The sequence below is a fragment of the Haemaphysalis longicornis genome, unplaced genomic scaffold (genome assembly GCF_048455015.1).
Source record: "Haemaphysalis longicornis isolate Haplotype H1 unplaced genomic scaffold, Haemaphysalis longicornis Haplotype H1 scaffold_4, whole genome shotgun sequence".
Lineage (NCBI taxonomy): Eukaryota > Metazoa > Arthropoda > Arachnida > Ixodida > Ixodidae > Haemaphysalis > Haemaphysalis longicornis.
The window spans coordinates 183,951,860-183,978,304 of NW_027526361.1; the positions used below are offsets into that span (position 1 = coordinate 183,951,860).

At 47.5% G+C, this 26,445-nt stretch overlaps 1 protein-coding gene across 1 annotated transcript; it reads left to right on the forward strand.

The window, feature by feature from the left end:
- The first annotated feature begins 220 nt into the window (after positions 1–220).
- On the forward strand, positions 221–17,503 carry LOC144180140 (endothelin-converting enzyme 2-like). The gene is made up of 4 exons (XM_077708532.1): positions 221–453; positions 630–756; positions 7,703–7,912; positions 16,467–17,503. The coding sequence occupies exons 1-4, from the start codon at positions 221–223 to the stop codon at positions 17,436–17,438; spliced, it is 1,542 nt and encodes a 513-aa protein (XP_077564658.1). The 3' UTR covers positions 17,439–17,503.
- The last annotated feature ends 8,942 nt before the right edge of the window (positions 17,504–26,445 follow it).

A 26,445-nucleotide genomic window follows, 5' to 3' on the forward strand; every position in this document is an offset into this window, starting at 1 on the left:
AGCAAGCGTGGTATGCGAACATGCAGAAGAAGCGGAGGAAATAGCAGTGGCCCTCGCCCTCACGGACCCGGCGTGCAAAACGGTCCTATGCGACTCCAGACAAGCGATTAGGAACTTCGCCAAAGGACGGATATCGCCGAGAGCGGCCAGAATCCTAAGCCGACGCCAAGTCCATGGAGAAGAAGAACCACAAACCCGACTCCAATGGTTCCCGGCACACATGGGGGAAGTCTCCGAGACCCATCGTAATGGCAACGAGACGGCACACGCCAGGGCGCGCGAGCTAACAAACCGCGCCGGCGACGACCGTCCATGGTTCAGCACCAAAGATCTAATGACGACCTACAACGACATCACCAAGGCATTCCGCTTGGCTCGACGGACCTTTCCTCCGCCCAGCGATAAGCTGGACAGGTCACAGGCTGTCGCACTCAGGCAACTGCAGACGCGCACGTACCCTAGCCCGGCACCCTATTACAGAATGTATCCGGAAATTTACACGACCAAAACATGTAAAGTCTGCCGCAAAGAGGTAGCCACCTTAGCCCACATGCTCTGGGATTGTACCAAAGATCCGCAGGTGCTAACTCCGGAACCCTCCCGCAGTGACTGTCCGCTGCCTTGTGCAGCACCAGCCTCGACGACCAACTCTGGGCCGTCCGGCAGGCCTGTGAGGCGGTGAAGCGGCAGTACTTCGACGCCCCCAAACGGGCGAAGAGGACCAGCGGTGACGCCCCTAAGCGGGTGACAGTCCCGGTCAGCGAAAGCTTTGCAGGCTGTCAACAAAGTTTTTGCCAACCAACCAACGGAGACAAGCCACCGAGACAAGCCACCGACCGGAAAAAGGACGTCTCTGGTGCGCGTAGAAGCATACAGTAGACTCCGGTAAGACGGATTCGAAGGGACCGGGAAAATGTACTCGTATTATCACAAATTCGACTTCAGCGGACGTTTTTTTGTATTGCGGACGTTACAAGATAGCGAAAGTGTTGTTCCTCATAACCATAGAGTTCTTCTCAACCCAGTTCGTCTTAATTGGAGTCTGCAGTAGTTTGCCAAGTGACCGCACGATGGGTCCTAAACCCGCAGCGAAACAGCGTCGCTTCACGTGGTGTGGGGCTTTTATATGCGAGTCCGTAGTGACTCTTGTCTTCGCCGCGTCTATACGCGCCGACGGTGAGACAGCGGCGCAACCTCACTGCGCTGTTTCTCGATGCGCAAAAGGGCTTTGAGATGCGCGTACTGCAAAACGAGTTCGGTTACAAACTTGTGGAAACAGTGCGCACACTGTAAGCACGGAGAAAGGACAACAACACGAACTGCAGTTGCTTTTGTAGCGTGAGCTACACTGGCCGAGGTTGAGCAGTTTCGCGTGGCTCATGGAGAGCCGTACTGATCATGCGCGAGGAGCAGTGACGTCACACGGCGCACAGAACGTTGCTCGCTGCCCGGCGTCTCTCACCAGGGTGTCGAACCGGAACCGGAACCGAACCGAAAACCGGAACCGAACCCGAATTTTTGCCCGGAACCGGAACTGAACCGGAACCGTATTTTTTCCGCCATTTTGGAACTGAACCCGAACCGGAACGAATTGAAGGAACCGTTCCGAACCGGTTCCGGGGCCTCAAAACTGTGATTTCTAGTTTTCCAGCCCGGTACCCTACCTTGCATCCGAAGATATTTTTACCATTACATTTACGCTTCAGCCGAGCGCTCGTTGTGAACGCGTGGGAGCCGCTCGTTAGCCACGGAAGCGGCGCACCTTCGTTGCGTCTGCTGCCATTGCTGTTAACAAGCCCGCAAGTGGAATAATTTGACGATTTGTGTTTATGCCGAAAGAAAAGCCTAGGCGCCTAGATCCGAAAAATTGTTGCTAAAGCTTTGACGCCATCTTGAGATGGTGATGGCGATGGGTGGAACGAAATTACAGCTGTTTTGGCAGTTTCGGTTTCGTATCCGATTCTAACGCGCATGCGATTTTTCGGCCTATTTTTGCGGAAAAAAGGTGCGCGTTAGAACCGGCTAAGTACGGCATATAAAAACAGCACTGAGACACAAACACTCACAATTCTCTACGTCACCATCACTTTTTCTTGTACAGTGCCGTTGTGTCCTTTGGTTACTGCCCTAGGAGAACATGACAATTGAAAAAAAAAAAATTGGGGCTTTCTCAATTTCACTTTTAAAGTAAATGCGATAGCATTTCGACGCATGGATTTAAGCCAATTAATGCGGATTAGCGGGTAGACTAGGGTGGCTTAGTGAGATGAGTGAATGAACTAATGTAAATCACTGGGACTGCGGTGTTGATTAATATGGATTAGAGGAATTAGCGGGTCAGTTAAGGCGGATTAGAGGGTTGGACCAAACATGATAGATTTGGGGTCCTTGGCATTTGCAAATTTTGCAGCGTTCTCTTTCTCGACCAATCAGGAAATTTATTTACACACAAAATAGCCGGAAAGTTATGTGTCGACCACCTGAATGCTATAAAAGGCCTTTTTTATGCACGTATTACGCTCTTATGTTATTTCTCGCGTAAGATTTACATCTCGCACTGAAGTTAAAAAATAATTGCCTAATGCATGTCTTATATTAACCAAAAGGGTCTCAAAATGTGTATATATATGAGGTAAGACTAGGAAGCAACTAAACTGAAAGAAAAAAAAAGGAAAGATCAACAGGTTTGATGCGAAAAACACCTGATAGCAATCTCCGATACTTTCTCTTTCTTCAAAAGTGTCGCGAACTGGGCCAGTTGGTACAGATTCATAGTGGGGAAACAGCGCGCAAAAAAACAGGACAGAAAGAAGAGGACAACAACACAGCGCTCATGTTGTTGTCCTCTTCTTTCTGTCCTGTTTTTTTTTGCGCGCTGTTTCACCACTATGAATTCTCTTTCTTCGTGCTACCGTTCTGCAGCCTTCCAGAGGTGTAGCATCTCAACCCCCGAACACAGCCCCTTCCAAGCTGAGGAAGAGGCGATAGCACGTGCGCTTAGCCAAAGGGCCGCCAAAAGTCTCATAACAGACTCTTATCAGGCGTGGTGCAACTTTGCCAACAGTCTATTGCATGTTACAACACTTCGAATGAACAAGCAGAGACCACCAACGAGACCAGCCAGGATTGTATGGGCACCAGCTCATACTGGCATCGCCGGCAGACAAGATAACCAACCTCGTGGCTGGACATTTGACCCGCTTAGCCAGCGCTGATGAAGCCGAGCCCGAGCGCATGCATCCTGTATACATACCAGGAAATTAATTAGCACTATAGGCTCTCCCGTAGAACGTATTCCTTCCCGCACAAATCGCTAGCGAATAACCAGGAAAGATTATTCTGTGCACTGCAGATTAACACCTTCCCACACATCACCAGTCTTCACCTCTTTGACGGGACACAATTCTCTCCATTTCGTCGCTTCTGTGGGGAGCCTGGGAATCTCATACACACAGTAGGTGGCTGCGACAAGTCCACCCTAGGTCCACCCAACCTACACGTTTCCATAGAGATTTGGGAGAAAGCCTTGGCCAGCTCCGGCCTGGAAGGTCAGTTTCTCTTGATGGAAACGACTGTCGACTGTACCCCTTGAATGAGGACGCCTCTCTGAAACTTCTCCTCGATTTATTTAAAGTTCATTTTCCCTCTCGGATAATTACTGCTGCTTGTGACTTCACTCAGATATTATCTTTCGTAGAGACCAACCGCTCTCACCTGTCGCTGAAGTGCCATTTAGCAAGTTCCTATCTCCGGTGGTTCCCTATCCAATGCCGTCCTGTACACGGCGTCCAATGAGTCATTAAAGCCGTTCTTTCTTTCTAACTGGTACGTTAGCATATGAAAGATGAGCAGAAGGAAATCGCTTTAAACGCCACCAGCCACGCTTGACAGTCGGAGGTTGACGCCGACGCGGGACTGTTTTCGACTTCTAGCAGTGCTAATAATTTCGTGTAAAAGCTAAAGCGCCGTTGAAACAAGGGTACATGAAAAGCGTAGCAGACCAATCAATTTATTTAAATGCAAAATTATTTGCCTCATTGTGCGAAAACATGGGTGCATGCGCGCGTGCGTGCCTAGACATTTGGTGGAACCAAAAAAGATGTTGGGCGCTCAGGCTCTCCTGCCCGCCAAAAAGACTGCCCGCTCGCCAGTAAACTACCTGCCTGCCTGGTTGCCTGCCAGGCAGGCGATTCATGCGAGGATGCGTGATTTCGGGACGAGGGGTGGCCCTCCACGAGACGCGCGGGCGGAGGGGGGAGGCAGCGGAGACGCAAAAGGCTGTCCATGGTGACACTCCAGGGTACTAAAAAATTTCTGTAGAAATTCAAACAATTATCTACTAATGCGTAGCATTCCTATGCCGCTTGTCCTCAGTGTGAGTTTCTACAGCCAATTTTTTTGGTTTTTATAAATCCTGTCCGACCAATTATCTCAATTGACGCTGCTATAATTACAAATGGAATATTCTCGAAACCTCCATTATTGTGGAAATTCAGGCAGTTATACGGTTTCCCATTTTCCTTAATTGCTTAATATTTTTCTTATTTTATAGTTTTTTAAAATTTCGTTCGACCAATTATTTTCATTGACGCTATTATAACAACTACATTTGTAACTCGCGAAATCTGCCTTATTGTAGAAATGCAGGGTGTTACATGGTTCGCCAGTTTCCGCAATTATTTTACATTATTTTTATTTTTTACATTTATAGATTTTGTTCGACTAATTATCTCCATCTACCCTACATAACGATTACAGGTGGAAGATTTCTGAAATCCTCATTATTGTGGAAATGCAGGGTGTCACACGGTTTGCCAGTTTCGGTGGTTACTTTTTTTATTTTTTAGTTTTTCAGAAATTTTGTGCGACCAGTTAGTTATCTCCATTTACGCTATTATAGCGATTTCAGGTGGAACTCCCGCGAGATTGGTATTTTTGTGGAAATGAAGGGGGTTGCACGGTCCTTGCTGTGGGCGTACGCATTAAAACTATTGTGGACGGACGGGTCGTCTGCTTAGTAGGACAGGGCAATAGGCAGTCTGCTGGGAGGCTGCCCATTACCAGAAGATTCTGGTGAAGATGCACCGAGGGGGAGGCGTCGGAGGCACCCGTGTGCTGCCCACTGGTCAGGAGGCTACCTGTTTGCCTTCCAGAAGGCAGTGGCGAGAACGCATTATTTGGAGACGATGTGCGGCCCATCACTTGTCGGCGAAGGGAGTGGACTGCACAGCGGCTACGTAGAGTCATGCGTTAGAACGCAGCCCTTAAGCACCCGCTCCTGTGGTTTCGCGTAGTCCCTCAGCGTTGGACTCATTGTAACCAAGAGAACGAAGACGCCACCGAAGATAGAGCTAGCAGGAAAACGGAGGTTGCAAGTATGGCGAAAGTCTAAGGGGGAGGGCGTAATTCCGTGACCGTGCGAGACGTGCTTCACAGGGGCGACCCCTTACGAGATAACGACAGAGTATGCCGCGCGCCGTCGTGCATTAGCTGATGACGCGATCACTTCCTGAGGCACAGCATCTATGCGCCGTCGCCGAGAAGACTAGAGTTCGCGCTGCACTCAAATTTCGCATTAGCGAGTGTCGTAATCGTCCGTCATTTTCTTCCTCAAGAAAACAACTGCGGGGTATAAAACTGCAGTGGTATGAAGCAAGAATAAATTAAATTAAATTATAAAAATGAAAGAAACGAAATCAATAAAAATAAACTTGCGGCCATAAAAAGCAGGGCTTTCAAATTCATACAAATACGGAGTCTTATGTGTCCGAGCGAATTTTTCATTTCGCTTCAGTTAATGTTGTAATCGTGGACCTACCTTAGAAAACATTTTGCAGTACATTTTACAGTTAAAGGAACTCTTCAACACTTTAGATCAACGCTCTCACTCTTATCTTCGCATCTGGGAGCACTGCAAAAATTATAGCTATTGCCAGCACAGAGGAGCAGTGCGGGATTTCCTCGTCCCAGCAGAAACGCCTTCCGTTTCTGCTTCGCTTTTGTGGTTTCATTTTAATGTCGCAACTTAAGAAAAGCCGGCAAATAGCCGCTACATCGCTGTAATGACGTCATTCCAGCGGTAGAAGAACGCCATTACTGGGGAAGAGAGACAAATATTTCAAGCAAGTTTGTAAGTTATCTGATGGGGACAGAGCAGCACTTTTTGTCTGAGGGACTTTCCGACTCCCTGATCTAAGTACTGGATGTGTTGGTTGACTACTTTCTGCAAGCATTCAAGATTTAGAACAAAATTGAAAAAAGGGTTGCAGGGTTGCTTATTTTTGGCCAAAACAAAACATTTTCACAAAAACATTACGCCCACCTCCTCTCGCGGGAACCCTGGTGTGATGCGACGCTGAGGGGGGTTCAAGCGCAAGCGGAGACCAACCGTCGACCGAACGGCCGCCGGAGAGCGGCACACCGGTTATATGCGCAGCGCGCCCGAAGGAGAGGAGACCGCGGAGAGAGTGCCGCGGCTATGACGCAACACAATCCAACACAATCTACTTTAATTCAATCCAATCCAAATTCAATCCAATCCAATCCAAGCTAGCCAAGCCCATCCAATCGAATCCAATCCAATGCCCCTCGCGAGAGAGTGTTCGCTATCGGAGAGGAGAGGGGGAGAGTGGCTGCGGACAACAACGGACGCACGCGGACAACAACGGACGCACGCAGGAAGGACAGGGCCGCCGACAAGAGATGCTCTGAGCGTCGCATCTAAAAAACCTACATTATGGCTTCGTTTTTGACAAAGAAACCTGACAAGGAAACGAAAATCGAACATAAAAAAATTAACAGGAAAAAACACGTCTCCTCTTTTTTCTCCGAACCCGTTCGAACCCGTTTGAACCGGTTCGAACCGGTTCGAACCGGAACGGAATGGTGCGCCGGAACTGAACCCGAACCGAACCCGAAAGCCTTGATCCCGAACCCGAACCGAACCCGAAAAAATTTCGGTTCGACACCCTGTCTCTCACACACCCACGCGTCCAGCGTCTTCGCCAACCTCCTTCCGCACGTGGCGGCCCGGTCCACTTGATGATCATGCGAGGGGTGGCCGGGTGTGGAACCGATGGCTCGTGCGTCGCAGCAACACCGGCGTGCGCCTGTGGAACCAGCGTAGCTCTAGGGCGATTGGTGACGCTGCGCCGGAGCCGCTTGATGAATATACATGTGCCACATAATGCGTACACCGCGTTTGTATCATTGAAGAAGCAGTAAGCATGGTAATCAATGTAATCCTATACAACCAGGAAAGCTATGAATAACCAGTTGAACCTTAGCTCACGCTACGTATATCCTGGCATAGCCGGGCTACGCGACTGCTAATGTTTTGTTATTTTGGCAGTTTTATTTGCTCTTCCCTAGACACTGCTATTTTTTTGTTTTGCCAGTTTTATTCGCTGTTCGTATTTTTACATACATGGCGTTGTTTCCTATTTTTACCAAGAAACCCAAATTTCCACTTTGTTAGGGATAGTAATTGGTTTTCAGGGTATGCGATAGGTTTATCTAAGTCGTATTCCACCAAACAACGAACGATGTATAAGTTCACCTTCGAACTCTGCATCAAAGCTGCGAGAATAGGCATTGATTTCAAAGGAAGATTCACTCCAACACCCATTCCTAGAACCATTCCTGGAACCGGTACGATTTATGTTTCCCTATTCCGAGGTCCCACCGGGGCGTTTCCTTGCAGGAGTTCGACGAGCTCCGCTTCTACGGCAACGGCTCGGTGAGAACCCTGGTGTCGGGCCTGCGGTCGACGTTGCAGAGAGGGGAGCTGCGGCTGCTGCTGTCGTGGGACGTTGTTCGCACCATGGCGCCGGTGGTGTCCGAAGCGAGCGTGCCGGCAGACAGCACGCCGCCCTACCGCCGCTGCTGGCGCCTCATCCAGCATGCTCTCGGGGTGCGTAGGCCTTTTTCTGATGCCACCGCCTTTGGCTGGCTAGCACGTCTTCGCAGGGGAATCGCTTAGCGTGGATGGACTCCTTGTCGCAGTAAAAACAGTTTGGATCGAGTAAGGCCGCGTTCAGACTACAGTCGCATCAGTCGTAAGTGGCGTATGTATCGCAGTCTGCGCAACTGCTGGAAAGGGTCCGGGCAGCTGGACGGGTGGCGCCACCGCTCGGCGTTCCCCTCGTTAGTGGAATGAGCCGGTGCATTGGACTACACAGCCTCCCGTTGTTTCTGTCGTGTTTGCTTCAGTGCTTTGAATGTTTTGGTGCTGCTGTGAGCGGACGTGTGAGATGAAGCGAAGTCTAGACAGAGGCGTTGCGTTCTTAAATGCAGTAACGGCTACGTAAACTTGTCGGAGTCTTCTAAATTTAGGTATCGGCTACAATGGCATGAGCGCTTTTTGCAGCGATCTACGCTTGGCTCCACCCGTTCTGAGTACGAATAAAAGTAGTATTATTAGTATTAATTTCTTCCTAAATGTACTAACGGCTACATAAACTGCTTTGACGCTTCTAAGTTTGGCAACATATACTACATGGGCTACAATGACATGGACGCTTTTGCAGCGCTCTGTGCATGGCTCTGCGCGATCTGAGTAGGAATAAAACTATTAGGAATATTAGAATTCATTTCTACCACTTTAAATGATCTTCACTGGTTTCACTGACTACGGTTTACACGCCAGCTTTAGCGCTGGGATACCTCGATACGTGTGCTTTGAAGAGAAAGGCACGTGCGTGCGAGATGGATTACCGTGTAGCCGTAGAAATGTTGCGGCCGTTTGCACTTTCTTTCTCTAATCCTGAGCTTTGTGCCTTCGGTTTTGGTGAGAGACACTGTGATAGCATAAGAGCCTCAGTGCCGAAGTGGAACTCCCACATTTGTAGCGGTCATTTTATCAAGAGCCAAAGTTATTAACCGACCCAACCGCCCAAGCTACAAACCATCCCTCCTCCCTTTCCAGTTTTACCACCTGCGTTGAATAAAGACTGCCACCAATAGTTTAAAAATGTGGCAGTGTTAACGTCAGCCGGTGTTCTTTAATGCATAATTATTCTTTACAGAGTACCTAAAAAATCGCGTAATGCCTTGCGAAGACACCAAAAACGCGCGATTAGTTGCCTCAGCCGGAGTCCTCCGCCACAGACACATTTCCGACACGCTGGAAATAGTTATAGTTTAGACTTAGAGAGGGGTGCATGGAAGTTCAAAATTAAACAGCAAAATCATCTAGCCCTCCGTCTAATGGTTGCGATGGTTGAACGCAATGCTTTTTTCGTGCGAAATCTAATGGGAAATGGTCAAAGTCAAAGACCCTGCGATCAAAAGACCAAACTGCGTGCTGGTCAGATTCAATGCTCAACTAGCCAAAGTTTAAACCCAGAAGGCAACCAAGGACACACACCAGAAAGCTTTGCGATAAACCACCATCGTCGCTAGACGGAGTAGTGCATGATTTTTCAAGCGGAGGTGGCAGCTTGTAAATCGACCGCAGCATCCAGTTGTGAAACTGAGTACAGGTATCGGGCAACCTCCTGTCTCGCGTCCTTCAGCCACGCAGGAATTGGTTTTTGAAAAAAACATTTACCAACTAGCCAGCAACCATTGCAATTCTTGTAAAGCAATGCTTCTCTACGACAAGGAATGACGTTCTACTATCATGCGGTATTTATTCTGTAAAGGATTCCCGATGACTGTAGTAAGAGCATTTCTGTGAAATTAAACACGTTTCAGCCGTAACTAATGAAGCTACGGAAGCGTCGTCCATCACAATTACTGTTTTGAGGTAAATCTTAGAAGGAGCCCCCCAACTTTGTTTTTCGCTTGTGCACGGCGCTGTTTAGTCATCAACTGCCAAAGGCCAGTGCCACAGCATTCCTGAATCTGTGGCACACACCGGCTTTGTGGGAGCATTTAGTTGCAGTATACTCCTCGATACGCGAAACTGCTTGCAGGCATGAAAAAATTGCATGAAGGAACGGACTTTCACTTCCACGTTGACTTTCAGCTTGGCGCATTCAGCGTCGTCTGCTATATGTAAATACTGAGTATGGGCGTAAATCACACATGGCATGCCTCGTAAAGGTCACATCCACGGTCAAGAATTACCGATCTGAAAAAAGCCCTTGTGGTTATGTACGGTTATGAAGCCGCACCGCAGAAAAACGACAGAAAGCCATGCACAATAACGCTGCGCTGACCGCCACCGGCATTCCACTGACGAGCGGTTCGCCACGGGCGGCGCTGTTCGCTGAAGCGATGGTGGTGCCATACAACGGCCGCCCGGTTCCTATACGCAGCTAGCAAGCGACTATTCATTCATTTATTTATTTTATTTAAACATAGTGCCAATTCCTCACGGAATTCTCGCAGGAAGGGCACATACACAGTACATGTCAGAATTTTTCCAGCGCTGTGGGGTTACACAATCGGTTGACTATAGTGCACATTATAAACTCTACTCGACATTTAGTATGAAACATTGTACATGCAACAAATATGCACAAGGAACGCATACATTTTACAAAAATAGCATACCATACAGGATTTGATAATACAGGTTACAACATTCCTCTGCATACGGGATTACTGATTACTGCGTACGGGATTACTGATTCCTCTGCGTATGGGATTACAAACCTCTCAAAAATTCATGATTTCGTGACAAGAGGATACACAAAAAGAGTTGATGCACACATTCACACGGTGATAACAAGTTATAATCACATCGTGTTAATTTTCTTTTCTACCAGTCTTAAAAACTGTTAAATTCAAGGTACCAGTTATTGAGTTGCCTAGAGAATAGCGTTCCTTTATTGCTAATTGAAAGAAAGCATACTTCAGAGGCTACGTTGAACCGGTATTCTATTAGCCTTTGGTTTGGTTAGGTTTGGTTAGTTTGGTTAGCTTTGTTCGATCAACGGATATATAGTTGGAAGCGTCTAAATTGAGGTGAAACAAAAATTTTAATCCAGCTATCTGGCGTCCATTATCGACGGTAAATAGGGCAGCTTGTTTTAATAGCTCTGTCGGAGAGTCGCTCATTTTATATCGGCTATAGATAAACCTTACCGCTTTTCTTTGGACATCTTCCAACTTATTGATCAATTCTTTAGTAAAGAGGGCCCAAACGATATTGGCGTATTCAAGTACGGGCCGGACATACGTCGTGTAGGCCAATATCTTTACGTAAGGTGGTGCCTGTCAGAAGACGTGATGTTGTTTATGTGCGATTCCCATCTGTAATCGGTGGTTATTGTAACTCCTAGGTATTTATGCTCCGTTACATGCGCAAGGGGGTTATTTTTGATATTGTAAAGGAAGTCGGAAATGTTTCTTTTTCTGCTTACAGTCAGGAGCGAACACTTTTTGGAGTTCAGCAACATTTGATTTTCCTCGCACCAATCGCATACCTTCGACAAGGCGTTTTGTAGAGTTAAGCTCTGTAAATCACACCATCATCTGCGAAACGTTTTATATTGGCTGGTACCCTTGATAGTACATAACTATAGAAAATAAGAAACAGAATAGGGGTCAAAACAGAACCCTGGGGAACTCCTGATGATACTGGGGTTATTGCGGATGTCTTATTGTTGAATTATACGCACTGCATGTGATTAGTTAGGTAATATTTATTCCAGGTAACAAGGACTGTGTCGCCAAGCACATTTTCTAACTTTCGTAGCAGCTTTACATGAGGCACTGTATCGAAGGCTTTCGAAAAGTCTAAAAAGATTAGGTCAATTTGTTTCTGATTTAATTATTAAGACACTGTGATATATCGTGCGTTAGTTCGACTAGCTGCGTGACAGTAGATAAACCTTGCCTAAAGCCGTGCTGGTGCCGCGATAAAATGCTCTAGCTATGGAGAAATGACGTAATGTGTTTGAGGATGACGTGTTCTAGTATTTTGCATACAGTGCATGTTAATAATATGTGACGAAGGTTGGCGAAATCACCTGTATTTTCTGATTTATGCACTGGGACAACCTTGGCAATTTTCCATTCTTGTGGTAGAACACCAGTTCATAATGACTTGTTGAAAATATTGCATAAATATTTAACTATTAGTTCCGCGTATCTTACAAGAAAAATATTATGGGTATCATCCGGGCCCGTAGCTTTTTTTGTGTCTAGATCAAGCAATATATTAAGTATTCCGTTCTCGGTTACAGTAAATGGGTCAATCTGCTTGTGGAAAATGTATTCCATTTCAGGTAAGCTACGGTTATCCTTAGTGAATACAGATTTAAAGTATTCATTTAGTGAGTCTGCGTTTGCCTGGCTTTCCTTTTCGGGGGTTGACGTTTTGCTGGAGGTTTTAGGTTCAAGGTAATTCCAGAACTTTAGGTGAGAGTTTTTTGGAAAGTTTGGTAGCGTTGTCTCAAAGTAGTTAGTTTTTTTCTTTTTTAATTTTTGTTTTCATGTCATCAATGGCTTTTCTAAGATTATTCCGTGCTTCGTGTCCAGGTTTTAGTTTCAAGCGCTTCTTCAATCACTTTACGTTTGGCGTGGATCATGTCCCGAGTGACCCATGGGTTATGCTGTTTTTTTTTTTTTTTTCACATTGAGCCCTTTGGTAAGATACGTATTTTATGACCAGCCAATCACCGCTCTGGAGACATGCGTTTCGCATTTTTCTTCATGGCGCCGATAAGCAAGCGGCTGTTAGCGGGGGGCCAAAGCTCTTTCAAGACCAAAATGAGCTTATCGTCGTCTACGCGCTAACCGACGCAGACGCGGGAGTCGTAGAACAATGTGGGTTCGTCAAATCTCCCTCAACAGGGCCGTTGACGGAGATTTCCGCAATCTTTTTGCGAACCCGAGGACTGGCGATACTGCGTTGTTCTACTACGTTGCATCGGCGGATGCCTGCGATGAAGGTCAGCGGATGAAAAATAATCTGGGGAGGCCGGAAGGCACGTGACCGGAAAGTGAAAACCGAAACTGCTCTGCCCATTGGCTCCACCGTAACAGTCGCATCTGTGCTTGTAAAAGTTGCGGACCCTGCAACATTTGCGCCCCTGCTGGCAGCAAACGTTGTGTACTTTACGCTCAATGCAGTGATAGTCTGAACAAACTCATTGCGTTTTTCGCTTACGATCCGTACGAACGATGCATACGTAGCGCACGTAGTCTGAACGCGGCCTTACAAACGAACACGTAAACATAGAATCACCTGCGTAGGGCGAGCACCATGCCGGCCTTAGCGAGTGCGTTCGACATGTCGCTGCTCGACTGGCCAACGCCGCCTGTATAAACAGTGCCTAACGCGTGAGCGAAAAATGGCCAAACAGCCACTCTCCTGTTGCTCTCTCCTACCCTTCCCCGCTCCGTAGCCTTCCAACGTGCTTTCGTGTCCGCCAGCCAGCGCCGCTTCTCGGAAACTATGCAAAATAGTGGAAAGTTTGTTTAGCGTTCCCGAGGCGGCGCTCCTACGCCTTCTTGTTTTTCACCATGCCTGTCTGTCTTGGTCTGTCACTGATAAAAATTCCTTTGTCACGAAGCAAAATCCCTTGCGCTGCCGCAGGCTGATGCCGGCTTTGCGCGCTTATCTACTCGGATCACAGGCCCTGAAATTTTCTGAGTGGGGCATCCCCCCTCTATCCCCTCCGCATTTAGGTATTGTTTTGACCCCCCTGTTCGCACTCCGCATCGGTACGCACTTCTAAAATTGAGGACTGTACTGTAGAAGCGCCCAGACAGCGTGGCGGGATCCAAGCTGCTTATCCTTTTGTTTCCTATAATTTTCTGAAGTTTACAAGCACGTGATATTATTGGAAAGTAATCGTAGAAGTGAGCGCCTGAACAAAAAACGTGCACGCAATTTTTTCTTCTCTAAATACTCCAGAAAGAAAATTATCAGTAAAATAATGGCTGCCCCATCCGAAAATATCATTTTTCTGTTAGCTATATGTCTACCCGACAATCAGTATGTTCTTAGACTATTTCAGTCCGCCTCCCTCTTTATCTTTGGAAAAATGCAGCAAGTATGAAGCGAGCGACACGTTGAACGAGATCCCTCGGTGCGCCACAAAACTAGCGCCCCGTCACGGCTAAGATGTAAGCGAAACGGCCCTTGAAGCCCAACAGGCAAGCTGACAGACACACGTCGTAGAAGTGGGTGCAGCGTTCGCGACTCGCGAGCAGTGACGTAAGGCGAGATGTCCGCCGGCACGCGCCACATAGCGGATCAGTGCCTGAACTAAGCGTCCCTACCCTTCCCATTGAAAAGCGCGCGACGCGTCAGGCAATGTGAATACAGGCGGCGTTGGACTGGCATAGGCGACACTGCCGCCTACGTGTTCTTGTTTGTCAAGTCATATTCAATATTAGACGAAACGCTTACTATCAACTGCAACAAAAATCGCCAGGTACAAGTCCGGTCAAAACCAAACAAAGTGCGGAAGTGGTATTGTCGGCGCTATCTAGGAATACGGATGGTAATCGAGGTAAAAAAAGTTTCTGCTGTAGTGGCAGCCTCAGTCAACACACTAACCTTTCGTTTGGTGTACCTGCTTACACATTAGATGTAGCAGGAGAATTTTAATGGTCGCTGAAATTGTTTAATTTCCCTAGTGAATAATTCATCGTTATCTGCACGTCAAGCTTTGAGGGCACGGTAGAACGCCAAATCGTCAGAGTAAAATAAACTTGTATTTTGTCTCCGCGGCCCCTTTGATGGGAAAACTTTCCTTTTTGTCTTTAATGAAAAGTGTACAATGCCCTACATTCTCGGCTGTTACGCAACTTGTCGCTTTAAAAGAATTGTTTCACTTATTCCTGTGCTTTCCAACTTTTTTTAATCAAACCCAGTTATACAGGAATTTATAGAAATGTCATACTACAGCAGCGCTGTGTGCGCGATAAGGCAGGAATTGTTCTTACTAAATAGGCAAATGAAACTGTGTGCGGTCGCAGAGATATGTGCGATCTCCACGGGAAGGCTCTTCCAACCAAACCTTACAAATAGGAGGCAGGATTCGCGGTGATGTTATTTCAACGAGATGGCACAGGTGAAAATGAAAGCGTGAGGCAAGCGATTTTAAATGCACGAAAAGGAGTGAAAATCTGTGTTGTTGGACATGAAATACAGAATCTTCAGGATTTATTTAAAGCTGTGATGTGGCATTGCGTGACAAATTGCACACTATGAGGTAGAATGAAATGCAATAACTGAAAAACACGATGATAAACGCTGCGTCAGAGGAAGGTTTGTAGCAGCGATGGTGTTACTGTAAGAAAGCTGCACTAGTGAAGAAGTAACTACAAGCGGATGGCATAAAAACTCGAATTGCAATACGGGTGGATTCGCACCAGGATGCTTTTAATTACATTTATTTTCAATGTGCACCAGGTCATGTAACCTGAATAGCATTTTTGAAGACGATTAGGTTGCCGTTACTATTCCCACCGGAAATGGGTATTACTTGGCTCCTTGTAGCTGGAATCAGAATTCCTGGAGTTCAAGGAAAGACCCGTGCTTGTTGGTAGGCGGTACCTTCTCTAGAGGATGTGGTTACAAATCACTTGACACCTCCAGTCTTGCTTAAAACCACTAGCTGCGTCAAACCTCCAATAAAAATTATTACTCAGACGCCAAAATCACCACAAAGAATTTATATTGGTGCTGTAAGCAGTAGGCACAGAGCAATGAAGAAAAAAAACTCAGGCAGATATGCTGGCATATTTTGAAAAAAAAATTCGCTGACTCGCAATTCAGTACGGAACTCCCAATGCATCCATTACATTCAGGAAATGATGCTTTGTTAAAAGCGCCAACAACACCTGTACGCTCCGCAATTCCGGTAAGGCATGGCCTTCCGTGTAGGTCACAAAAATATTAGGCTAATTATAAAAGCTAGCCATGGGAATTAGACTTCTCGGGCAGTATCAGAATACAGTAAAAAATACTTACACTGACTGCAACACTTTTTTGTCAATAGCAAAAAATTATTACAAATAAAATGTAAGATCTCATTATGGGCATTTTGCATCTAGCGTAAGCCGGTTTCTACACAAGGCGGTTATCTCGCAAATACTTCAAAAACGGCAAAACTGTTAACAAGAAAACTGCTTCGCTTACTTACAAGGTTTTACGCTGGATGTTATAGAAAACTTTCTGTAAAGGGTTCTGGATTTCGTTCCTGTAATGCGCCAGGTAAATTTCTGAACAGCATAAAATGCAAAGTTCATCATACATCTCCCGCAGAATATTTGAACTCGCTGAACCAAAATTGTAACACACTTCTTGCAATGCTTGGATTGCTTTTGCCTAAATGTTTACTCCGCTTGTGGAAACGAGTGTACATCTCAAGGTACTTGTAGTCCATTCTGATTTCATTTTTTTTTCGGATTTCATAGTTAGTTCGAAACTTACCTATATTTCAATGATTTCGTGATGCAACGTTTAGGTTAGCCTTACGAAAGAAAGCCAAAGTCATAGGTGAAAAAATACAATCGATTTAAAGGTCGTTATAGTTATATATGTCGATTTCCCGTAGGGTCCCGCATTCGCCTCATACCTGCTGGACAACCTCGACCCCTGGGCAACCAACGCTGCCATAGTTATGAGCCAACAGCTGCGTGCCACGTACACCTCCCTCTTGGCCAACCCACACTTCCCCTGGAGTGGATTACCCCGTTCCTCGATATCGGAGTTTCAGCTTCTGCGCGTGGCACCTAGGTATTTCCCCGCGGATGCCACGACACTGCGGCAACTGGACGCGATGTACGGGGCCTACCCACTCGCGCGCGGCTACCCCAGCTTCTTTGAGACTTGGCTCGAGACTTGCGACTTGGCAGCGCGCACGCAGGGAAACGTCTCCGAGCTCGTCTTGAGCGCCCTGGAGACGCCCAACGCCATGTATTTCAAAGACAAGGTCGTCGTTTCCGGTTCACTCTTGCTTACGCCTCTGTTCGCCTTCGACAGCCTTGTGGCGGCCAACTATGCTGGCCTCGGACACGTCGTGGCCCACGAGATCCTCCGCAGACTCCACCTCAAGCTCACCCAGGCAGGAAACGAGAGTCTCGCTGCCTGGTCCCAGTATGGAGAGCGAGTGCGTTGCTTGCAACAGTCCCGGATGGCCGGCGGCTCCTCCGTCGTCGGGTCTGAATCTGGTGGCGACGTTAACCGCACAATAACACTGGCGGACGTCGCCGACCTTGTGGGCCTCCACGCGGCGTACGTGGCCTTCGGGGCGAGCAAGGAGAACCTGAGACTACCATCGGCTCACATGACCGAAGAGCAGGTCTTCTTCGTCATGTCGTGCTTCAAGTTCTGCAAAAACTCAGCGGCTGGTGACGGGCATCGGTCGCCATCGCCAGAGAGTCAGATCATGGGCGCGATGGCCCCGCCCAGTCCACCGAGCGAGCGTTGCAACGCACCCCTGAGACACTTGGAGGCCTTCGTGGACGCCTTCAAATGTAGCAATTCTTCCCGCATGAATGCCGCCCTGAAATGCACGTTTTGGTGACTTCGATGTTGAGTTGACGTCAGAAAACTCTTCTTGTAAGTGCGGTGTCACTTTAACGGGAATAAACGATGCACATTTTAAGTTTTAAGTATGTATTTTGGGGGAGGGGAAGACCATTGTTCAGACCGGGCGAATGTAGAACAGACTGCGGTTTGGAGCATTAGTCTACTTGGTGTGGCATATAAAATTAACAATTACCAACTGCTCACTGCCATTGAAGTCATTCTGTTTGCGCGGAACCTAGTACGTCTGATTGAGTATTGTGGGATGCTGCATTAGGTTTAGCCAACGATGTGCCTAATTGATAACTGTTGTTTTGCATTCCCCATTTTTCTTGCTTTACTAAGCACACAAACACCATTGTTAGAATTAAAGCAAGCGTGAGCTCTCAAGCTGAAAGCAACACCGCAGGAACCGGAATGGGCCTGCAAATAGCAAATCAACGTTTTATCTCGCGATCGCGTGAAAAAGACCGCAGGGCCATTTACGCGAGTTGCGTTCTCCATCTATATCGCTTTCAGATAAAGAAAAAGTAGCCTTTTTAGAAATGTGGTGTACTTTGACGTCATAATGTTCTTTGTTTTGTGTATATAGGAACCGTCATTTTTCAATAAAATCTAGTTGAAAGTTCGGCATTGTATGGTTGCATATGTGTTTCTTCGTTCCTTCATTGCGCCGCAGTAATTATAAACCTATCTACAAGCCTGCGCTGAAAAATATTCTAGGAACAAAAAAGAGACGCCGACCAGTCCAAACAAAACGTACTGACGTTTCGGCTTCCAGCACGGAAGCCTCTAACACATCTAACCACACATCTAACACATCTAACCACACCTAACACAGTCAATCGTAACGACGGAAATCTAAACCCCATCTACGCACGCTCTTCGCAGCGATTACTCAAGCCCACTTAAACGACCCACTTCTGGTGATGCATTCAGTGTGAGCAAGGCTCTGTGCTGGAAGCCGAAACGTCAGTACGTTTTGTTTGGACTGGTCGGCGTCTCTTTTTCGTTTTTAATGTACCCTCCCGGCCAGACAGGATTCCGTCATGCTCTCGATTTGAAAAATATTCTTCATGCAACTTCTACAACGGTGCAAATAGGTTTATAATTACTACGGCGCAGTGAAGGAACGAAGGTACTTTGCATCGCTGCAACGAAATTCATTCCTTGGGATGCATGCCTCCTACATATTATGAATCTGCGCGTGTTAGTTCAACATATAGGAACACACGCACAAAAGAAAGCGGTGCTAGGCATTGTGACGTTTCGAAATGTACTGAATCTAGCAAATAACGCTTTCAAGTAGCTTACGTACATTCCACCTTTTGATTTCGTCCATGCATTAAGAGCGGCTCAAACAGTTCACAAAATACTCAACCGGAACTAGCCTTTTTCTATGGTATGTCTGCACTGCCTAAAGGAACAGTGTATAGAAGTGCGAGCTCTAATCATTTTAACTCATCTCTATGTCGCAAAAGTTCGTTGAGAAGTTTTTCCGAATTGGTTTTGAGTGGCGTTCTTCTAATTATTGTTACAATTTTTGGTTTAGAAGGGTGGACTCGTGGCCTATAGTCAGGAATGGGGAAGGCGGTAAAGGAGGTGAGGACGTCTACGTCCTTTTATCCCCATGGTATTTGCTTGGCAGCGGCTCTGCCGTTCGCAGGCTTAGTGTCGGGCCATGCTAGGGGAACTGGGGGCGTGAGGGAAAAGCACAGGATCTTCGTTATTCAGTGGTGACTGGGACTTGCCACAGTGCCAATAACCAGGTGAGGGCGCTTGGCGACGGAACAAGCAAACATATATTAAAGTAACACAGCGCAAATAAAATGGCAAAAATATAGGCTAAATTACAAAAGTGAACCGATTCAAACTCAAAGCAGCGCCAAATCTGCATAAAGTGAGAAATATTAATTCCTAGGAAAACACAAGAGAAAAACTCCCACCGAATGTTCAGCGAGATGCGACGGAATCCCTAGGGCGTCGTGGCTTCTGGAGAAGATGCGAGGCGAGGTGAGACTGGGCTACGATGACGGCTACGCGTCTGCCGGAACGTCGGCGACGACGGCGAACCATTGCCCCTATAGACAATGCTCGGCACCTGTTCACGACCAGGTGCCAGGTTACACCAGGCAGCGGGCAGCAGGCAGCTGTCGCCGGAGGGCGGGGCACGCCGAAGTTGCGCGCCTCCACGTGTCAGGAGTCGCGCCTCGGCCACAGAACTCCAAGGGGCTAGGTAGACCCCTCTCAAGCTCGGATCCCGAAAGCGCTACGAGCTTCGAGTCTTCCTTCTGGACTTCTGGCTGCTCGAACCTGCCACGTCCACACCTCCCGGCGTTCTCCCTTCGTTCCAGCCTCGCCTCCCCACACTTCGGTTGTGGCGGGCTCTCATTGACCGACGTCTTCCCTCGTGTGGCCTGCCACTTCTTCCGTCTCAGCGCAACCACACTGTGGACAATCACCACAGCCCGCCTGCGCGCCATGAGCACTGCGTGGGCATGCTTCCGCCGCGTCGTCGTCGCCGTCGTCGTGGTCGTTGTCAGAACGGGGCCCTCACCTCACAGTGTATCGTTAGATTAAGAGTCGGTGAGTCAGAGATGAGACGAACCATGGTAGATGAGGACCGATCTATTTGCACTATTTACATGCAGCCACAACTGAGCCCGGTCTGGCTGCGCCCCGCCCCGAGCTTCTTCCTTGTCTTCGTTTGTTGGTGGACCATGCCGGCGCGGGCATTTTCCTGTCCCGTGACAATATGTTGGCAGTTAGCACTTGCAAAACCCGACCTCGGTCGACCTGTGACAAGAGGTTAGTCACATAGATTGATCAAGTTTCGCATGTTCGTAGTGATTGCGCGTATTCTTTGTTTAAACCGGTGATACAATATACGCTAGCTCAAACGGTGGCCAAGAACTCGAAAATTTCGTGGTGAGTACTTCAGCGGTGCAGTTATTGCCGTGTATAGGCCGGTTCCACACTAATCCTGCCCTTTGATTGTACAGGCAAACAAGTTCGTTAATTTCTGAGGTTGCTCTAGAACGCCCTTGCAAGGCTGATGCGTCGCCCAGGCTCCTTAGATGCGAGAAGCTGCATTTGTACCCACTTTTCACGGTACTTTCTTTTGTACATAACCATTACGTTGTGCGACTACGGCGTTACTCGGCACCAATAAACACCTCCACACACAAAGAAATGCCGCACTCTCATTTGTAACAATAAAGTAGTCTGAGCACGCAAGTTTGCATGAAAGTCGCCACTACAGCGACTATTCTTGGCCACAGCTGTAGTCCGCTGTGCCAACTTACCTTGAACATTCGTCGCTGTGAACGTGTTACATCACAGGACAGCCTTTTCTACTTACCGGCGGGCTGGACGGTGGCTGCCCCCCCCCCCCCCCCCCCTTCTTCCCAAACAACAACAAGAACAGCAACAAAAACCAGCGCTTTCCAGAATCGGACTCGCCTAGCTGTAACCTTCCCTTGTGCTTCATCAGCGTAACCAGCGTTCCGAGGTAAATATACCGCCTTCTGAGAGCAAGTTTCTATCCACGCTGCCCTTATCTATCCCTGCGAGGGCCAGTGAGCCGCACGCTAAGCATTTTCTCAACATGGTAAACGGTGCGGCAATATTTCCTTTTTCATGCTAAAAAAATGCCGAAAACAGAACTGAGAAACACTTCAGGCCCGACAAATCCAATCCATAGCACTTTGCACAAGCCACTTGCTGACAATCCGATTCTCACGTTACCCACAATTGCCATGGCGACGTGCGCTTGCAGCGACACTTTCCACTCTAGGTGATATTGAGAAACTCTGTGATCGCCAGCCTTCTTTGCTCCATGGTCGTCGCGTTACAGTGAGTGCACACGAGGCGTTTTTTCCCAAATGAACCAGATCCATCTAACGCGAATTTGAGAAATAAGCGTAAGTTTGTTACCGGGCCTAATTATAACACCGCCAAATCTATGATATCTTAAATGTCATCAAGGGGAAGTTTGTGGTCACAAGTAATTGAAAGGTATGCCGTGAATATGAGCAATATTTGGGTGATAAATTTGGATTTGGCTCATATTGAAGTGCAACACTCAGGTTGATGCAACATTCTTATGAAAACGTTATTTAAATTGACGTTCAAGCATGGTGCGATTGAGTTTTGGTGGAAAAGGCATTCAAATATGCAGCAGGGCTTCAAGAGCAGTATAACCATACATGGAAGGCAGGTGAGTCTTGGCACCATTAGCAGCTCTTTTCAAGTTCTTCCCTGGGATAACTTTATCGGGCCCGTCCCGAAGAACCACGCTATTCATTGCTTTGCATTAATTTACAAAACCATTCACAAAAACCTGCTTATATCTTATGATTCACAAAAAAAGGTTCGTTCTGTCTGAGGGCAAGATATTTTCTAGGACTTGTACGCGGCCGCTATTTATTGAAGTACTAAAATGGAAAACATGGGAGTAAAAAAATAATATAACCAGGTGACGTCGTAGGGTAGAGTGAGACGAAATGAAATCATTGTTTCATATCTCTCAGTTTCATTTCCCTTCGTGGTGGTTGCATCTGAGGACAGATCTTTTGTTGATCTCGTAATTGCCGTCTGAATTCATAATAAGTTCACTCCGAAAAGAAAAAAAAAAACTTCCAAAAACAGCCACGCAACAGTCTTAGCAGTCAAACCGAAAGCAAACGCCCATTGGGCAAATGAATTTGTCTCATTTCGATCCGTTAAACAGCAGGATCTGGCTCATTTTCGATACGAGCTGTGATCTGCGTACGCTTTTTCAGGGCGTTATCTCAACTATTTTTTTCCCACCCCTTTGTATGGGAAAGTTGCCGAGTATTTCTTGTCACTGCAGTTTCATTCGATTTAGTTTTGTTTTCTGGATCTGGCTCATTAAAATAATACACGCCTCACATATGAGTGTGGCTTGTGTCTTCTGTGCATCTGTAGCGAGGGTTGGGTTTTTCCCTCGCACATTTTTCTGTGGTATTTTCACGGTGCAGGTTGTGTGTTGATGGCCCGTTCTCGACGTCAGAGGCGGTGACGACGGCGATGATCGGAGGTGCTGGGAATTCGTCGGACTTGCTTCACCGTGTAGCCGCCCTGACCCCCGTGTAGCCCAGCGCTCAAATCGGCCGTCATAGCTGCGTAGACTGGGGCGTAGCGCGTGTTCCCGCGCAGGGAAGGCAGTCGCTACTCCAGCAGCCGGATTAGTGCGTGTGTTGTGGCTGGGGGCCTATGCGTGCGTTTCTCAGAGTTCACTGGCGATGTGTGCGTGCGAGATGCTGCTGACGCGGGAGGCGCCATTTTGTCGGTTAGCGAGGCAAACCGAGGTAGACAAGCAGGGTTCGCGCTAACCGCGGTTACCGCTGAAACCGCGGCTGACACCGCCTGAGTAACAGGGGTATAAGCCAGCGCAGCCCCCTCCCAAAAGAGCCTAGTCCCGAAGGGGCGAGCGATACAGCATGATCTCATACTGCTCGGGGTTAGGAGAAGGGGTAAGGGGTGGTAGATTTGAGTTGTCCTTGCGCTCTCAGAGGATGTGAGGGAGGGTGCCTGGTTGCGAACAAATGCGCAGAGTCAGTTGTACTGGGTGAAAAATAGTTGATTCATTCAAACAGGTTGGGGGAAATTATTAGTTTAAATTAACCTCAGAGCGGTTTCTGGAAGCCTAATTCCTCAAAAAAGTGGTGTCCTTTTGAAACGACGCGGGCGCGTCATGCGAATGCGTGTGTTCTCGGGCTGGGGCGCCGCTTTGAGGTGTTGAGGAGGTAGGAGAACGACCCAGAGGAGTACGGTACCAAAAGTGCGAAGCGACGAGCAAAACCCTTTGTACAGTAGTTCTCTGGACCGCTCTCCTACCTCCTCAACACCTCAAAGCGGCGCCCCAGCCCGAGAACACATGCATTCGCATGGCGCTCCGCGTCGTTTATGAAGGATGCCCCTTTTTTGGAACCCCTGTGTTTTTGTTCGCTGTGAGTGGGGGCAGGAAGGGCGGTACTGTGGTGTTCCGTGACGTCATGGTAGGTGGTTAGAGATGCGTGCTTCCATTCTCCTGCCGTGGTCTGGTCGGCGAGGATCGGGCTGCTAATTGGGCGAACTCGTTGCCATCCGTGGAGGAGTGGGCTGGGGTTCAGCCGACCTCGACCTTCCAGTTCTTGGGTTTGCTTCGCGGGATACGGACTGCTGCCGGTGCCACTAGACCAGACGTGAAACTCCTTTAGAGTCCCTAACGACATTGGAAGCACCTGTTTGGGTTACCGTCAGCTCTTCGGCATCTCGCGTTCCGGTGCGTGGGGCTGTAATGCTATGTGCTTGCTTTCAAAAGTCACAACAGCCACCATACCTCTCTTGTTGCGGTGGTTGGCTACGCCAGTGTACACGCTTGTGGTGTTGCCACCGTACAAGTTGTTTAGCGTTCTGGCTCTCGCCAACCGCCTGTCCTTGTGGTCCTTTACATTGAAACTGATTGTGGATTCCCGGATATTGTGTCAAGCAGAAAATCTACAACCGAATTTGGAATAAAGACGTTGGCTCGCAGCTTCAGAAACATTATTCGGTTTAGACAACACTTGTAGCAGCGAAAGAAGATTCGTGGTGCATTGTGTTTAGGTTGTAAGAGTTATAAACATCCAACAGGAACTGTCAAGTTGACATTGCACCTTTTGTCGAATATTACATGTTCTTGTTCATTTTGCAATATTAAGGCAAATTCGCATATGCAGATAGTACATTATAAAACACCCATCAAGCTGTGAATGCTTTAGCACATTGTATGGGCCCTACACAATCCGTCAACCGGAGTGCTTACGGCGGTACAAAAAATCCCATTGGCTGAGACGTCAATCTAGCCACACAGCAGACACAGAGATAAGAGAGCGACGGGAATAAACTTTATTGAAGCAAGAGTGGGAAATGTGGTGGAAGAAACAAAGAGAAGGAACCCCTAGTCAAGGTCCCCTGACTCAACAGCCCCCTCCACGCATTACGACTCACTGCAGTAAGACTTACTGGAAGCAGCTTTGGCCAGTCCCGCTCTCGAAGACCAGACCACACTAACTCTATTCTCGCATACCCGCTCAAGAAGACTGATCAGAGACTATGCCATCTGCAGTCATAAACCCACGGTCGATGTATTATTCGCAAGAGCGGAAGCTTGGGCGAGTTGGTAATACATTGCATTGGCGCGAAGCGCAAATTAACACGAGGACAGAGACGTCTTGTCTATGTTGTTGTTCTCTTCTCTGCCCTCGTGCGCTTCCCGCCAATACTATTTGCAATTTGGCTGCGACGTCCCCATGTCCATCACCATCAGGGAAACATATTGTGTCTTAAAAAGTCCTTTGTATTCGAGTATGGTAAAAACCACAGTGCCTACATAAACCACACCAGGGAAACGTGGACCCCCCCACAAAATGAAGTGAGGGAAGCTAAGGATGCAGCATCACGAGCATATGGGCTGACGATCGCCGCACCTAAGCTGCCCAAACCCGCCACCACCACCGCTAGCACGATGCCACGTAACGCAGCGCAAGTTTGAGACGTGCACGACGACAGGAGAACAAGGAATGAAGACAACTTGAAGCTGATGCGAAACGCCGCAATCGTAAACAGGATGAAAAAGTGAAGCAGTGCGAGGTGGAAGTCGTATGTCAAGTAAGCACACAGAACGTTTCACTGTATGACAATTACGCAGTTTTGATTGTCTATTATAAAAGGGCAATGCAGACAAAACACAAGTTCGGTTCATTCGTAATATTACCTCGTGAGAATCATACTAACACCACTTTTAGCGTTATATTAATTTTGCTCAAACAAGCTATATAGTGAGGGAAAAAAGGGAATGGCCATGCGACCCACTAGCTCATTTCCCACAAAAAAACCTATGATGTCATATGTGCCAGCTCTGCGGTTGGCTGAGGCCGGCAAAAGCAAACGCAAATTAGGCAGGGGTAATAAGCTTGCCGAACGAGCTATTTGCGCCTAAATGTAGGGAACATCCTTTATATAGCAACAGGTATGGCGGGATAAACAGTGGAAGTTACGAACGTTCACGTAAATACAGAAGTACCGATACGTACTGATGTTGGTACTACGTGCACTGCTTGGTTTACCTGCACAGCACTGCGGCGCTATGGGGTTGTCTTAGACGACACTGGGGGATTGGCGTAGGCGACGGTGTCTATTTGGGCCATGTTTGTCGAGCGAACACGTTGTTTCACGGAACGATGATTTTCTACTTGAACAAAAACAAGCCAGGTACACATACGGTCAAAAACAAAGCGAAGGCAGAAAACGGCCCGATGATGATAATAAGCATGATTAGAGGCCCTTCCTTTGTATCGGGACGTCGATTGGCACCAACCGACTTGCCTGTGTTACTGTACTTATTTGTCCTACCCTTCACTAATGGGTTAGACCCTCTCCCCCCTGGTTTTAAACTCCCATCCCTTGCCCCCTTCCTGCCCTTGCACACCTGTTTACCACTCCCCGTTTCTGTTTTGAATTCTGATTCGGTAAATTACTCTTCCTACGTCCCACTCTCTTCCCTACTTTTCTTCCACCACCACTCCGCCGCGGTATGGTGGCGCCATCTAGGTAGACTAACAGTAAACAAGGCTCTGCAGCCCACCAAGTTTAGCGTGAAAACATGTTCTTGTGATTTCATTGCAGACGTCATAAGAACATGCGATTTGGCAGGAGAATCAAAATTTTAACTTAAAATTATTAATTTCTCAGTGAAGAAAGCATCGTTTGCTTCCAAACACGTTTTGGGGGCACTACAAAACACGAAATCTTTCGAATAAAACAAACTTGTATTGTGTCTGCATGGACCCTTTAAGTATTGCATAAAAAGTCGAAAAGCAACACTTCTGCGTGGTCTAAACTCTGGTCTTGTGCTTTCAAACTGAATAATTTCTGGGTCGCTCAAACAAAACGAGACATTGAAGACAGTCGACAAACTTCCTTCCATGCGACAGATGACATCTTTGGTGACTTAATAT